We start from the raw sequence: 17,165 nt of genomic DNA, 5'->3' as shown, positions 1-17,165 counted from the left end.
AGGCAGCTTCAGTGCCCAGTAGAGCCCAGAGCTTTCTCTCATGAGTTCCCCAAGAATCCCCACGTGCAGAGGGTGATGCTCCTTCACTCGTTCCCTGGCCCACACATGGGTCCGAGTGTTTACTATGGGCCCATACCACTCTACACTTTTGGAACAATAACAGTGGGCCAAAAGGACAGATGGATGGATGAACGATAGATAAATGATAGGTAGGCGGATAGATAAATAGTTAAAGACTATACTTTCAGGGATCTTTTCTGTAGTTTCATAAATAGATTGAAAAGCCCGTTCTTCCTGGCATTTGTATCCTGGAGAAGATGATACACAAATATGTAAAACACGGAGTTTACCAGGTGATGACAAGTCTTTATTCTCTGGGTCGTAGCAGTGCCTTCCTGCTCTTGGGATGTGCTGGGCCGGTTATACTTCTGCTTCCTTGCACTGGCTGTGTGTTTTTGCCTCAGTGATTGAGTCATGAGGACACAGGCAAGAGTGTGAGAGAGAAGGAGGAAAAGTGGATTGTCCCAGCAGAAGGGCTTCAGGCCAAAGAGACTTTGAACACAAGAAAGGGGTATTTACTTTGACTCCTTTCATCTTTACAATGGCAGGAGGCACTTGCTGTGAAGGGACACATAAGCTGCACCTCAGCATTTGGTCCAGGAGAAAGAGCATCGATAATGGCAGAACAAATGTCCCAAACAATGGGCTACAGCCCCATGATCTGTGCTTTCCAACCCTCACCCCATTTTGGTTTCTAAAAATAAAGCAAATCTAAAATTAGTTCCCTGTGCAAAGCCTAGATTTCAGAATTCTGCAACAGATATCAGAGGGCAAAAATACCAAAGGTTGCTGGGCTAGAGCAAGACCCCTACCTGGGGAAAAAAAAAGCCAAAACAAAACAAAAATAACCCCACAAAGGTTAAGAGTCTCTTAAACAGAAAGTTGTCCTCAGTAAAATAAATTTCTGAGCTTCCATGATAACCGAAGCTACACTACATTCCTATAGAGATAATAAGGGTGTGGCTACTTTAGGAGGCCACTCTGGGATTCTCTTAGGAGGGTTTCTCTGTGCGTGTGGCCTTCCCAGCCACAGTGACCTGATCTAGTGCAGACATGTCTATCATGAAGGGCTGGGACTGAGCCACATGCTCTCTCTCTCTCTCTTTCTCTCTCATCTTGTCCCATCCTTATGCTCCAAAAGTCTGGACTTTTCTGTTAAGAGTTCCTCCACAGCTCATCTATACCAGGTCAAAGTGATCTGGAGCCAGTGGGAAATTGACCTGTGTTAATGTTTTGATAATTCTGGAAAATGGAAAAAGTTGCCAGTTTGTTTTTCTGCTAGGTTTGGTTGTGTGGAGTGAATGGGAGTGAAATTCTTTTAGGCTATTAGTGTCATTGGAAGCTTTTGGCACAGCCTGGACACAAGACCGAGCCAGCTCTTCATATTAAAAAACGATTTCTTTCTTTCGGAGGATGAATGGGAAAATACGATTTGTTTATGACCCAACACTACTGCAGAGAAGAAGAGGAAGCGTCCATGAGGACTCCGGTGGTGTCCATTAGTCTTCTCACTGCTGTGATCACATATCTGTCCAGAAGCAATAAAAGGGAGTGGGTTTCCTCTGCCTTGAGGGGAATACAGCCCGTCATGGTTGGGAAGGCCTGTGGCAGGGGCGGGAGGCAGCTAGTCACAACTGCACCCGCAGTCAGAGTCAGGGAGGAAGGAACGGGAAGTGAGGCAAGGCTATAAAACCTGAAGGCTTGTGCCCAGAGACCCGTTTCCTATCGTAAGATTCAACCCACTGGGCTGAGGAGATGGCTGAGCAGTTAAGGGCATTTGCTTGTAAAGCCCGCTGGCCAGGGTTCAATTCCCCAGGACTCACATAAGGCCAGATACACATGGTGATACACACACTTGGAATTCGTTGACAGCAACAAGAGGCCCTGGTTCACAACCATCCTCTCTCCCCACCTCTTTACTAACAAATAAACAAAATGTTTTTTTTTTTTAAATATTTTAATTGTTTTTATTTATTTGAGGGAGAGAGAGAGAAATAGGCAGAGAGAAGGAGAGTGAGAGAATGGTGTGCCAGGGCCTCTAGCTGCTGCAGAAAAACTCCAGATACATGTGCCCCTTTGTGCATCTGGCTTACGTAGGTCCTGGGGAATCCAACCTGGGTCCTTTGGCTTTGCAGGCAAGCACCTTAACCAGGAAGCCATCTCTCCATCCCAAGTTTTTTTTTTTTTTTTTTTTTTTTTTAAGATTGCACCTCCTAAAGGCTCTACAACCTTCCCAAATGTCTTACCAGCCATGAGCGAGGTATTCAAACACCTGATCCTATGAAACCTACTTCACGTTCACAACACAGGTTTAGGTTGAACCACAGCACAGGCCTTCTGCATTGGGGGCCTCTGAGCTCTGGGACCTGTCTTCTGAAATCTGTGCTTCACCATGCAGGCACTGTGGAGCTGAAGAAGGCTGTTTAACTCGAGCCTAGATGACCCAGCAAGGATCCACGCGCAGAGCAGCTTGTGAGGTCATCGTGAGGATGAAAGACTACAACGTGAAGCACTTAGTGCAGTGAGTATTTTGACTACCATTTGGAGAGGTGAGCAGAGTAAGCGTGCATCATGTCATATTGCAGGGCAGAGAGAGAAAGCGACACTGGTCATACTTGGCTTGTGTTCCTACTGGTCACTGACCAATTATGGCAATGGTCCTTGAGAGGAGCGAATGCCAATCTTGATTTTGAGGACTAGTCTTAAACTGGAATTTCAGGGTCTGGAGAGATGGCTTAGTGGTTAAGGCGCTTGCCTGTGAAGCCTAAAGACTCACATTCTATTCCCCAGTACCCACATAAACCAGATGCATATGGTGGCACATGCATCTGGAGTTTCTCTGCAGTGACTAGAAGCCCTGTCATGTCCATTCTCTCTCTCTCAAATAAATAAATAAAAATAAAATATAAAAATGTAATTTCTTTAAAATACTGGAAGTTTAGCACAGATAATAGTTACCTAGTCTTTCAAGAGGAACCCTGCTTAGGGAAAGTTCACCTCAAGCTCTGAGTGTGCTAAACCCCTGTGGAGGTATTTCAGGGGAGCCTTGACTTTGCTACCTCCCCGACTTCTCCCGCGGGCTGCAGTGTGACTTGCCTCTGTCCAGACAAGTCACCTCTGCCCAGTGTTGTCTAGAAGGCATGGCCCAAACCAAAGTTCCATGGAAGCTTGGGGGTGGAGCCTCTGCCTAGAGGAGAGCTTGACTATCATGTAAAGCAAGCACTTTTCTGTCTGAAAGATACAGCCCGTGAATGCTGCTTAGAAAGCCAGGCCTCCTCAGTGAGCAGTGGCTAGTACTGTCTAAGCTTTTGCTCAGCTATGATATCGTCAAGCAATCCTGCTGAATACAGTAGCATAGAAGGAAATTAACACAAAAGTATATTGCTTCAAACTATTAAGTCTCCCTAACGTGTAAAACTCCTGGTGTTAAAGCAATAGGATTTCAAAAATTGGCTTCCTGGTAAACTGGGGCTGGGCATTGTATGTCACTTTTCATCCTTAAGATTTTTTTTATTTATTTATTTTTTATTTTTGGATTTTCAAGGTAGCCCAGGCTGACCTAGAATTCACTATGTAGTCTCAGGGTGGCCTTGAACTCATAGCAATCCTCCTATCTCTGCCTCCCAAGTGCTGGGATTAAAGGTATGTGCCATCCTGCCCAGCATTTTTAATTTTTTTAAAAAAATATATTTTATTTTTATTTATTTACAAGGAGAGAGAGAGAGAGAGAGAGAGAGAGAGAATATGGGAGTGCGGGAGCACCAGGACCTCTTGCCACTACAAACAAACAGCAAACACATGTGCCACTTAGTGCATCTGGTTTTACATGGGCACTGGGGAGTTGAACTCATGCTGGAAAGCTTTGTAAGCAAGTGCCTTTAACCACTTAGCCATCTCTGCAGCCCCAAGATTTTTTCCCTGCAGTTGTTATGACTGAATGTTAACTATCTCGTGACTATATTGTCGCTTTGCCCCCGCAGTCTAGGACTGGCCGCTTCTGTGTGCATTTGTCCTATGTACAGCAAGTAATCCTCGTTGGGCAACTGAAATGTTTTTGAATAGTAGAATGCTTAACGAGATGGCAGGCTAGGCATTCTATGGAGCACCCAGGCAGCGAATAAAATGAAACAGATCATTTGACATCAATGTTGACAGAACTCCAAGCCATATGTTTTTAGAGAATGATTTTTATTTTTTAAAAAATTTATTAGAGAGAGAGAGACAGACAGACAGAGAGAGAGAGAGAGAGAGAGAGAGAGAGAGAGAGAGAGAGAGAGAATGGACATGCCAGGGCCTCCAGCCACTGCAAATGAACCCCAGATGCATGTGCCCCCTTGTGCATCTGGCTTACGTGAGTCCTGGAGAATCGAACAGGGATCCTTGGGCTTTGCAGGCAAGTACCTTAGCCGCTAAGCCATCTCTCCAGCACCACCCCCCCCCCCAAGCCATATTTTAATGGAGACCAAAGCCGAAACAAATGGCATGACACTCCCTGTCCCCACAGCTCACACAGCTCTGCAACCCTGGTCACCCTCCACATCCGTGTGGGGTCTGTGGGTGCCAGTGTGTTGACAAGGGGTGGGGTGAGATGAACACAGTTGCTTAGTGGAGCCTGCCTGGGGGTCGACTGGGGCAGTAGTTAGTTGTTGAGAGAGATGAAAAGAACAAGGAGATTTAAATTTAATTAATTAATTAATTAAATTATGTGTGTTTCCGTGTGTGCATGTGTTTGTAAATCTTGGGGGTCATCCCCAGGAACACTGTCCACCTTATTTTGAGACAGAATTTCTCCTTGGTCTTCAGGTGCCCAGATAGACTTGAGGGGCAGGTCAGCAAGCTGCAGGGACCCTCTGTCTAGGCCTCCCCAGTGCTGGTATTACAGCTCTGCACTGCCATGGTTTGCATTTTTAATTATTTATTTGAGAGCAGCTGACAGAGAGAGAAAGAGGGAGGGAGGGAGGGAGGAAGAGAGAGAGAGAGAGAGAGAGAGAGAGAGAGAGAGAGAGACACGGAATGGGCACACCAGGGCCTCCAGCTATTACAAATAAACTCCAGATGCATGTGCCACCTTATGCATCTGGCTTATGTGGGTGCTGGGGAGTCGAGCTTCGAACCAGGGTCCTTAGGCTTCACAGGCAAGCACTTAACCGCTAAGCCATCTCTCCAGTCCCTTGACATTTTTATATGGGTTTTGGGAATCAAACTCAGGTCTTACAGAAGAATGCTTACGGGGGAAGCACTCTCCCCACTGAGCTATCTTTCCAGCCCCTAAAGGGAGACTTTTGACTGTGTATTTTTTATTTGAATCTTTCACATGGGGGACTTGTAGGATTAATAGACCAAAATGCTGCAAGTGCTCACACTATTATCTCCCCAAAGGGCAACGGTAAGACCTAGGGAGCACTAGAGTCTTTTGAGGTCACCTAACGAAAGTAGGGAGACCACATAATGTTCAGGAGAGGCAAACATGGCTGTAGCCTCTGGGCTCAATTGATCGCAGATCTCGGAGGCTGGGAGAGGTGGGTGATCAATTCCAGAAGTATGCAGAGCTCCAGTGAGAGGGGAAGGTGAAAGTAAATAATTTCTCAAACTAAACAGATTAAATTAAATGCATTTTTCATTCATTAGGAAAGAGAGCATGCCCTTCTTTGTCTTATTAATATCTTTAAGTAGAGTATGGATTTTTGTCTTTTTTGGCCTTCTTCCCTTATTCCCGGTGGCCCATCCTGTCTTTTTATTTGAATTATTTGTTTATTATATTAGGTTAAGAACCCAAAGGCCATTTTGCATGGGACCCACTATAAATACCCATTATCACCATTATCTATTATTGAGCTGATGAGGAGAGAAATTTATGAAGAAATTAGGTTATCCCAGTTTTTCTATAATATATTTTATTGTAGTCTGAAGATTGCGTATGTAGTTAAGAAAATGAACCAAATCTCCCCGTTGGCACATACCTCGGTTCCTTCTACCAGGCTGTGATATTGGGGAGAACTAAAATGTGTAAGCCAATATATTTATGTCAGCAGCCTCCCCCCTCCATCCCCATTCACACACACCTATTTCATTCATCATCTTGACAGTTTGCACAAGCAAACTGTCCTAATTTTTTTCAAGAGCCCTTTTCACAAATTGAGTGTGATGTAGAATTAATCATACCCGTTAGGCAGGAGTCGGAGGACTTTTATCACCACAGGGCAGTTTCTGCCCTCAGCACATGGCTACCTCCACATTGCATCAGAGATCCCGCAACCACCCGCATCTCCCTCTACCTCTCACACAATCCCGCTATTCTCTTCTCCCTTCAGCTTACTGAGGTTTGCGTTTCTGTGTTGAGAATATTCCTCTCATGTAGCACAACATTTCCCTACCACTCCCCTCCTCACCCCCAGCAAGCTGTCTTTGTATTTATTGTTATTCTGCCTTCTTGGGGAGTCTATCTGTGACCACTCCTCTTCCTTTCACTCCCCATCCCCTCTTAAGTCTGTAAAAATAAGAGACAGAAACAAAGACATTTTTTAAATGACAGCTTCAAGTAGAAAGTGCTGTTTACGAACCCCAAAGAGAAGCTGCTGTCTTACTGGGTATGTGCCTGCATTTTTCGTTGATAGGAATTTAGACTTAATGGCAGAGGAGACACCAGCAAGGCACAGTATCTCATGCCTGAAAACCCAACACTTGGGAGGCGGAGGCAGGAGGATTGCAGCTGGGCTACAGTGTGAGACCTTGTCTCAAGGAAAAAAAAAAAATGCTGTGTGCAATGTCAACAATGGGGAAAACTTTGGGGCACTCTTATTTTTTTTTTTGTTTATTTTTATTTATTTATTTGAGAGCAACAGACAGAGAAAGAAAGAGGCAGATGGATAGAGAGAATGGGCGCGCCACGGCCTCCAGCCACTGCAAACGACCTCCAGACACATGCGCCCCCTTGTGCATCTGGCTAATGTGGGTCCTGGGGAATCGAGCCTCGAACTGAGGTCCTTAGGCTTCACAGGCAAGTGCTTAACTGCTAAGCCATCTCTCCAGCCCTGGGGCACTCTTTAAGAAAATATTTCATTTGGGCTGCAGAAATGGCTTAGAGGTTAAGGTGCCTGCCTGTGAAGCCTAAGGAACCAGGTTTGATTCTCCAGGTCTCACATAAGCCAGATGTACATGGTAGCACATGCATCTGGAGTTCGTTTGCAGTGGCTGGAGGCCCTGGTGCACCCATTCTCTCTCTGTCTCTAATAAATTAAAACAAAAACTTTAAAAATTATTTTATTTATTTATTAGACAGAGAAAGAGGCAGATAGAGAGAGAATGGGTACACCAGGGCCTCTGGCCAATGCAAATGAACTCCAGATACATGTGCCACCTTGTGAATCTGGCTTTATGTGGGTACTGGGGAATCAGGCTTGAGTCCTTTGGTTTTGCAAACAAACCACTAAGGCATCTCTCTAGCCCACTCCTTTTTAAAAAAAATTTCTTTTTTTCTTTCTTTTTCTTTTTTTGCTATAGAGTTGCAAATTGAGGTTTGAACATACAAATGTGTGCCTTTAGGGCCAAGTGGTATTTTACACATGGAGGAGAACATTTCACCAAATTGTAGTTAGCTATTTAGGCTTAAAGTGCCAGGTCTCAATTCCTATGCTGCATTGCCGTCCTTCTGGGGATAAGAGAGAACAGCCTTTAAAAACTGTAGCCCAGACCCAAGACTGTGAAGATGCTACTAGATGCGTATGCACTGCTCTGCTTTGTTGCACTCTCAAAATTATATAGATGCTGACAGTTCAGTGGAAGGAATAATATTTATATCTCAAAAGCATGTGGGCGGCCCTGACAAATATTAGTTACGTAAGCCTAATAATGATAGCTGCATTCACACAGAGCAAAGTTGCTTCAAAGCAGAGAAGCTTCCTAAACTTGTGCTCACACGGGCAGACTCCAAGGAGCTGGGTGTAAGCGTAATCATCAACCTAAACTCTCAATAGCATGGGAAAGTCACTTTATTTTTTTTCCCCTGCGTGAGAGCTTTGAAGTGGAAATCAGAGATTCATGCGCAAGTCCTGACTCAGCGACTCACATATGCCTACCAGCGAAGGGGAGAGAGGCCAATTTCCAGAAGCTTACATTGCTCAGGGAGAAAGAAAAGGCTTTGTGTGACCCTTTGGGTGTGTCCAGTGTGGGTGTGGGTACATGTATGCACGCACGCGCACGCTTGCACGTGGAAGCCAGAGGTCAATGATCTGTGTCTTCATCCATCGCCCTCCACTTATCTTTTTACATTTATATTATATAATATAATTGCAAAATCATAATATAAAAGTTGTATTTATTGGGATGCGTGGGTGAAGGAGGGTCTCTTGCAACTGCAAATGAACACCAGATGCTTGCTGCACATTTTGTATCTGGATTTACATGGGTGTTGGGGAATGAAACTTGGGCTGGTGGTCTTTGCAAGTAAACAGCGTTGCCCACTGGGTCATTTTCCAGACCTTATTTTAAAAAATTAATTAATCAATTTGAGGGAGAGAGAAAGAATGGGCATGCTAGGGCCTGAAGCCACTGCAAATGAACTCCAAATGCATGTGCCACTTTGTGTATCTGACTTTATGTGGGTACTGGGGAACGGAACCTGGGTCTTTAGGCTTTGCTGGCAAGCGCCTTAAACACTGAGCAATCTCTGCAGCCTTTGACCTTATTATTTTTTTTTTTTTAAACCTACTGGGCGTGGTGGCACATGCCATTTATTTATTTATTTATTTGAGAGCGACAGACACAGAGAGAAAGACAGATAGAGGGAGAGAGAGAGAATGGGCGCGCCAGGGCTTCCAGCCACTGCAAACGAACTCCAGACGCGTGCGCCCCCTTGTGCATCTGGCTAACGTGGGACCTGGGGAACGGAGCCTCGAACCGGGGTCCTTAGGCTTCACAGGCAAGCGCTTAACCGCTAAGCCATCTCTCCAGCCCGTGACCTTATTTTTTGAGACAGGGTCTCTCACTGAATTTGGAGTTCACTAACTGGGCTAGACCACCTACCCAGAAAGCTGCAAGGGTCCTTCAGGCTCCTCATCAACAATGAGACAGCAGGCACGGGCTGCATTTTTGAGGCTGCTAGAGATTAAACTCAGCTCCTCACGCTGTGGAGCAAGCACTTTGCCCAGTGAGCCATCTCGTCAGCCCACTTTTGTCACTCTTCAGACATGAAAAGAAGCTGTGTGATACAGCAGGGGGACAGCAAGAAGAGGAAGAGACAAAGAGAGGCCGTCAGAAATCAGGTGTGGGGGCTGGAGAGATGGCTTAGCGGTTAAGCGCTCGCCTGTGAAGCCTAAGGACCCCGGTTCGAGGCTCGGTTCCCCAGGTCCCACGTTAGCCAGATGCACAAGGGGGCGCACGCGTCTGGAGTTCGTTTGCAGAGGCTGGAAGCCCTGGTGCGCCCATTCTCTCTCTCTCCCTCTATCTGTCTTTCTCTCTGTGTCTGTCGCTCTCAAATAAATAAAAAATTAAAAAAAAAAAAAAAGAAATCAGGTGTGGGCTGGGTTCTTTCATGCCTGTATGGGAGAGTCTGGCTCATGGTAGGTGTTGAATAAATATGGGCTGAGTGAATAAGTGAAAGGGAGATGCACACTTCTTACTGTCTCTGTGTGAAGCATGATGTGATCTTCGCTGTCATGGAAGCATCCATGAAGCAATGAAAACCACCTCTGAAAGTGGGTTTTAGTTGGTAGACAGCAAGCTTGGGGTGAGTAAAAACCTTGCTCTGATACCCAAACATGCAAAACAGTGGCTGTCCTGCTTTGTCTCTCTCATCTAGTGTGTGGAGGAAAGATGATGATGGTCTTTAGCATCAGAAAGACCTACATTCAAATTCTTGTTCTAATATTTTTCAAGTTCCTCATTGCTGAACATCAACTAAAATAAAATAAAATAAAACAAACAAACAACAAAAAAAAAAAACATTGTGAGAGAGCCAACATATCTCAAGAGAGGTCACAAGAGGAAGATCTAGAATTCAGTTTCCAACCACAGTACTGAACAAGAAGCCCAAGGGAAGGTTTCCTGTTAGCATGACTAACGACGGCTGCCTGGTCACACAGCCATTTGTAGCCTGCCCACATTTTATTGAGATGAGCAATTACATGTCCTGTAATGGCAATGAAGCAATAAAATTTATGTCTTGTCATCTTTAACAAGATTAGACATAACCCTTCTCATAAATGTAAGACTGGATGGAGATTTTTTTTTTAAAGAACATAAGTATAGTTAAGGATCCTTGAGTTTATCCCTCATAGTTAATTAAAATCCTCCCCAAGAATCGGCAGATGATAGATAGAAGGACATTGAACCTTTCACTCCATAGAAGGGTGAACTAATGATTTCTCCCTACCTTGTTCAGCTCTGGGAGGCTCTGAGACTCACAGCACTTGAACCACATGGACTTCAGCAGAGAGGCGAAGGGAGTGACTCCAATACCCGCCGCAATGCACACGCTCACAGGGTAGTGAGACACATCTGTCAGGGAAGATCCGAAGGGCCCATCCACCGCTATCCTGCAATGACACGGTGCAGCCCATTGGACCTCTTCAAAACACCTTATTCTTGAATACAGCATCATTCCAAACCAGTGTTTTTTTTTTTTTTTTTTTTTTTTTAATAGGGTGGGTCAGAAAATGTGGGCCAAGAGGTTGCTGGAGTGTTCAAACATGCTCCAGTTGGGAGCTTGGTTTAAGCTTGAGGGCTCCACCTCATAGGAGGGCACCAGATCGCTGTGGTTAGGGGCCGTTCCTGAAGGGACACAGCCTGCCGTCTTCTGTGGTGGCTCATGCCCCTTCTACACGGCTTGCTCTCATTAGACGTCACAGGAGTGTGTTTTGGCTCTGACCAGCATGCAGCCTGGTAGGAAGCCTTCCTGCCTCTCTCCCCCAGACCCACCAGCTGCCGTCTAAAGGCAAAAAGAAGCTTCGAGATAGTTTAGAAAGCTTATATTTCCTTTTCCTAATGACATTCTCCCTGTGTCCATCTGTTTGGTTGCGCATCTTAGTGTTTTTATATACTTTTGGTCTAATGAAAGCCATTTGTTTGGCATAGATGTAATTTGGAAATTACTTATCAGTTATATAGAACTTGAAAAATTCAATTTGAGATTTTACTTACTAAAACTATTCTCTGATCATTAGGCTAGGGTCAGCAAAGACTTTAAAAATTTTTTTAAAAATATTTTATTTATTTGAGAGAGAAAGGGAGGAGGGAGAGAGCTTGACAGAGAGAAAGGAAGAGGCAGATAGTGAGAATGGGCATGTCAGGGCCTCTAGACACTGCAAACAAACTCCAGACGCATGCACCACCTTGTGCATCTGGCTTATGTGGGCACCAGGGAATCGAACCTGGGTCCTTGGGCTTTGCAGGCAAATGCCTCCACTTCTAAGGCATCTCTATAGTCCAGCAAAGACATCTTGTCTTTACTTAGCAATTTTTCTGTATGAGAATGAAATATACGGTCTGGAGAGATGGCTTAGTGGTTAAGTGCTTGCCTGTGCAGCCTAAGGACCCCGATTCTAGGCTCTATTCCCCAGGACCTATGTTCCAGCCAGATGCACAAGGGGGTGCACGCATCTGTAGTTCGTTTGCAGTGGCTGGAGGCCCTGGCACACCCATTCTCTCTCTCCCTCTCTCTCTCTTTCTCTCTCAAATAAATAAATAAAAATAAAAAATATTTTAAGAAGGGAATGCAATATATCATTTCACTAAAGACGATGGTCTCTAGCAGAGTCCTATGTGGGTGCACCCTGATTCTTTTCTGTCTCTTCTCACCAGTTCCCCGCATTGGCTTTTCTTTTATTTCCTAAAACACAGGATCATCTTCTACCACAGGGAAGAATAACAGGTCTCCTCTCTCTTCTTACTTGGCTAACAGGTACCCTTCCTCTGGGTCCTTTTCTTATCAGTACATCCCCAGAGAAGGCTCCTGAGCCCCTTAGACTAGGTTAAACTCCCTCATGTGATTCATAGCACCACATACGCTCTCTCACCATTGCTAGAATTTTAGTGTCTTTTAGTGTGGCTGCACACAAATGACATCCTCTTTGATGTCTGAGCTTCCAGGTCTATGGGACGTGGGAGCCGGGTCTGCCTCTGCCCATCAGTGTAACGGAGTACCTTACTACACGTCAAGGCAATGTCCAATAGCAATTTGTTGAATCAATTGTGTAGGGATTGTTTAGAGGATTTCAGTAGGCAGAATGTATTAAATAACTCAAACTATTCCAAAAGTACACATTTACATATGAACAAAGATATGCAAATTAAAAGGTTTCTAAGTTATTCATGATCATTCCCTGAGGAGTGCCTGTCAGAGGCACACAAGGTTGGCCCGTTTGGGTTTGACTATGTGTTCATGAAAGTTCAAATGGATTTATTTAAAAATATTCTGTATCCCAGACTTTCTAATAATTCAAATGAACTCTCCTCAAGTTAATCTTAATTAATAAGGCTTTATTACATATTGATATATGGAAATGGAAGAATAAAAATAAAAGGTCATTAACCAGAAAGTGCTAATATCTTAGCCCTCAGTAGATTATTTTATAAATAATTAGAATAATTAGATAAAGGAGAATAAAGGAGAGAGAGAGAGACAGAAAAAGAGAGAGAAAAATTGCTCATGGATTAAAATGTCTTATTTTTGATTATTTTTATAATTAGTCACCTTTGGGATTTGTTTGACATCAATTTAAAAAATTTAGAGAATGGTGTCACAAAGCCCACAGAAATTTATAATGAATTTATACCTCTTCAGAACTGAGAATCCTTCCTTCTGTCTCTCCGAGAGGTGGCTGTGTTTTGACGCTGATCTATAGGGTATGTCGTTGTATTCAGGGCAGGTTTGAGATTTTTTCTTTATTTCTCATTTCTTACTCAAATCTCTCTTCTGACAGCTCTTACCTTTTCCCTTTCTGAGAACCACATCCCAGGATTTTCTTGAAATAGTTGATCCAAGGGGAACCTCACATCATCCTATTTCTCAATTGGCTTCAATTAGACAATTCTTGCTTTCAGTTCTGTTTAGCTGTCACCCTTCAATTCAGATCCTGACTTTATAATAATAAACAGTAGGAAATGACTCCTTCCAGCACCCATGACCCCTGGCTTCTTGTTACTTATAGTAGCAGCACCTCCACCTCCAGCCCGTTAACCTCCTACCTCACCTCTTTGAAATAAGAACCATTTGCTCTGTTAGAGCTGATAAACACCTATAGCCATGTAGCAGGATACAAAATAAACACACAGAAATCAGTAGCCTTCCTATATGCTGACAACAAACACAGAGAGGATGAAATCAGAGAATTGCTCCCATTCACAATTGCATGGAAAAAAAAAGTACCTTGGAATAAACCTAACCAAGGAAGTGAAGGATCTTTACAATGAAAACTTTAAAAGACTCAAGTGAGAAATTGCAGAAGACACAAGGAAATGGAAAAACATCCCTTGTTCTTGGATCAGAAGAATCAATATTGTGAAAATGGAAATCTTACCAAAAGCAATTTTCACATTTAATGTAATCCCCATCAAAATTCCAATGGCGTTCTCCATGCAAATAGAAAAAAATCCAATCCAAAAATTTGTTTGGAAGCAAAAAAAAAAAAAAAAAAAAAAAGCAAAAACTCATATATCTAAAACAATTTTGAGCAACAAAATTAAGGCTGGTGGTATCACCATACCTGATTTTAATCTACACTACAGAGCCATAGTAACAAAAACAGCATGGTACTGGAACAAAAGCAGACATGTAGATCAATGGAACAGAATAGAGGACCCAGATGTAAGTCTGGTTGGCTATAGCCACCTGATCTTTGACAAAAATGCCCAAAATACTCATTGGAGAAAAGACAACCTCTTCAGCAAATGGTGCTGGAAAAACTGGATATTTATCTGTAGGAGGTTGAAAATAGATTATTCTCTCTCTCCATGTATAAGAATTAAGTCCAAATAGATCAAAGACCTTAATATTAACCTGAAACTCTGAAACTGCTAGAGGAAAAAGTAGAGGGAACCCTTCAACATGTTGGTCTTGGCAAAGACTTCCTGAATTAACCCCAATTTCTCAGGCAATAAAACCACAGATTAACAGCTGGGACCTCATGAAATTAGGAAGCTTTTGTACGCAAAAGACACTGTGAAAAGAGCAAAGAGGCAACCCACAGAATGAGAGAAATCTTTGCCAGCTATACATCTGGTAGAAGATTAATATCTAAGATATACAAAGAACTCAAAAAACTAAATAATAAGAAATCAAACAACCCAACTAAAAAATGGGCTATGGAGCTAAATAGAGAGTTCTCAAAAGGAGAAACACAGATGGCATATAATCATCTAAAAAAATGTTCTACATCCCTAGTCATCAGGGAAATGCAGATTAAAACTATGTTGCGATTGCATCTCACTCCTGTCAGATTGGCTACCATCATGAAAAAAAATGAACAGAAATGCTGGTGAGGCTGCAGAAAAATACACTGTTGGTGGGAATGCAATCTGGTCCAGTCATTGTGGAAATTAGTGTGGAGGTTCCTGAGACAGCTAAAAAAAGATCTACCATACGACCCAGCTATAGCACTCCTAGGCATATAGTCTAAGGACTCATCTCATTACCTTAGAGGTACGTGCTCAACCATGTTTATTGCTGCTCTATTCACAATAGCTGGGAAATGAAACCAGCGTAGATGTCCCTCAACTGATGAGTGGATAATGAAGATGTGGCACATTTATACAATGGGGTTCTACTCAGCGGTAAAGAAAAATGAAGTTATGAAATTTGCAGGAAAATGGATGGACCTGGAAAGTATTATACTAAGTGAGGTGACCTAGGCCCAGAAAGCCAAGCGCCACATGTTCTCTCTCATATGTGGATCCTAGCTACAGATGACTGGAATTCTATGTGTGTAGGAAGAAAATTCAGTATCAGAGGCCAGTAAGCTAGAAAAGCGATATAAAGGGAAGAGAAAGGGAGGGAGGGGGATTTAATAGGATGGTATTGTATATATGTAAGTAGAAGAACAGATTAATTGGGGTAAAAAGGCCTAAGTGAGGTCATGGAAAGAGACTGAGTAAAGAAAAGGTGGAGGGAGGGCTACTCAAAATCTAAGAGGATATAAATAAGTCATATGGAAAACTACTTGTTTGGACAATGGAACACACAGGAGACATAGATGGTTACTAGAAAATTTCAGTGCCAGGGATGGGATACCTTTCAGTGAGTTGTTGGCCAGGGAGGTCCCTGATGTCCCCAAAACATTACAGGCCATTGCTAAGGCCCTTGGCTTCCCACCAGGAATAGATGGTAAGACCCTATTGCTGAATATTCCACATACAAGGTCACTGAGAAACCCTGCCAGAGCTGAGCCAAAAACCTTCTCCATTTAGACCAGCTGACAGAAACCTGGAAAAAGCCACACTGCATGCAGTTCAATAGGAGAGAGAACTCACCAGTGAAGATACCCAACAGTGGACACTGCAAGCTTTATATTTATCCAGCAAGGCCAAATGAGCCAATGGTTGCAATAGTGGTACATCTGTTACGGGGGAAACCAACTTCCCTCTAATTTGAATGGAGGCCCGCTCCATGGGGGTGGCGGATACATCCCTGATACTGAAAACCTACAACAGGGGTAGTCATGAGCCCTACGGATGTAATGTCTGCTGCTGACTGGCTGAATGTATGTTCTATGCTCACCAAACAGCCCAGGAAGCTCTTCTCTTAATGCTCATACCCACATATTAATGCTACTCTCTCTTTTGGTTAGAGAACCTTCTCTTTTCAGATGGCAGTGACCTTGAGATGACTCAGAAGGCATTATGGTGCTGAGAAGAAGTTGACAGAGGAGTGCTCAGCACTGAAATATCTCTATCACACTTTCCATGGTTCAGGGCCCATTGCAGAAGAGGTGGCAGAAAGAATGTAAGAGCCAAAGGAAGAGTAGGACTTCTTACAACGTGCTCCCCCAGACACAAAATGGCCTGGATGTCCATCACCTCACAGTGCCTGACACCATCTACACAGACCATCATAGAAAGAGGAAAATATATGACATCAAAATAAAAGAGAGACTGATTGAGAGGGAGAGGGGATATAATGGAGAGTGGAGTTTCAAAGGGGAAAGCAGGGAGAGGGAGGTAATTACCATGGGATATTCTTTACAATCATGGAAGTTGTCAATTAAAGAAACAGAACCATTTGCTCATCTGATCAACACTTCCATCATCATCTTTGCGTGCCAGGCCTTGCCTACTTGGCAAATAGCTGCAGTAATTCTGAGCACTCACCAGGTACAGTGTTCACAGCATGTTAAGCTTCCATAAAATTCCATAGTTAATCCTACCTTGAGCCTTAAGTGTTAGTATGGTCTCCTTTCTTGGGCGTCCATTACCCTGAGATCATACAAAGTTGACTCTGATCCCTGACCACGTGACCCCAGAGCCCTCCTAAGCGTGAGGAGCAGGTTAGCTTTTCAGAAAGTCTAGCATCCACGCTGAGCAATTCCTCCGCATTACTCAAGAGGGTAGCCCCTTTCAAGAGATCGCCCTTCCCGCCTTTTGGGCTCACAGAAGAATGTCTCCTTGTTCTCTGCCTAGCTGTGTTGTGAGTCCTCCCTTCTTCTCTCTGTAGCAGCTGGGAGACACAGGGTTCTTTTGTTCAGCCCAATAAAGATTTAGAGGACAGAAAAATAGACAGAGCAAAGGAAACCATACTGTAGGGGAAGTGAAAGTAAGTGAAAGCTTCCATGGGGATGGGAGGGGCCCCAGAGCTGGAGCCACATAGTGGGCTCTGGCCTAGGGTTTTTATAGGGGGCCTGGGGCTCTCTCCTCCTTTATTAACTTGTCCTTTTTTGGTACTTTAGTTCACCCGCAGCACTGATTAGTTCTCCTATTTCCAGTCAGGCACCTGTTGATGTGTCTCCTAGGAGAGTGTCAGAAAGGGTACAGAGGGGCTGGAGAGATGGCTTAGCGGTTAAGTGCTTGCCTGTGAAGCCTAAGGACCCCGGTTCGAGGCTCGGTTCCCCAGGTCCCATGTTAGCCAGAGGTACAAGGGGGCGCACGCGTCTGGAGTTCGTTTGCAGAAGCTGGAAGCC

At 43.9% G+C, this 17,165-nt stretch overlaps 1 protein-coding gene across 1 annotated transcript in view; it reads right to left on the bottom strand.

Moving 5' to 3' along the window:
* The window catches only part of Nox3 (NADPH oxidase 3), a 73,614-nt gene that overhangs the window by 22,258 nt on the left and 34,191 nt on the right, over positions 1-17,165 (bottom strand). Inside the window, exon 10 of the mRNA XM_004651111.3 lies at positions 10,430-10,592. Within this exon, the coding sequence (XP_004651168.2) occupies positions 10,430-10,592 (163 nt within the window). The remainder of the gene's footprint in view (positions 1-10,429; positions 10,593-17,165) is intronic.

Source organism: Jaculus jaculus, chromosome 9 (genome assembly GCF_020740685.1).
Source record: "Jaculus jaculus isolate mJacJac1 chromosome 9, mJacJac1.mat.Y.cur, whole genome shotgun sequence".
Classification (NCBI taxonomy): Eukaryota; Metazoa; Chordata; class Mammalia; order Rodentia; family Dipodidae; genus Jaculus; species Jaculus jaculus.
The sequence above is the reverse complement of the archived record's forward strand: the minus strand, read 5'-3'. Positions and strand labels throughout refer to the sequence as shown.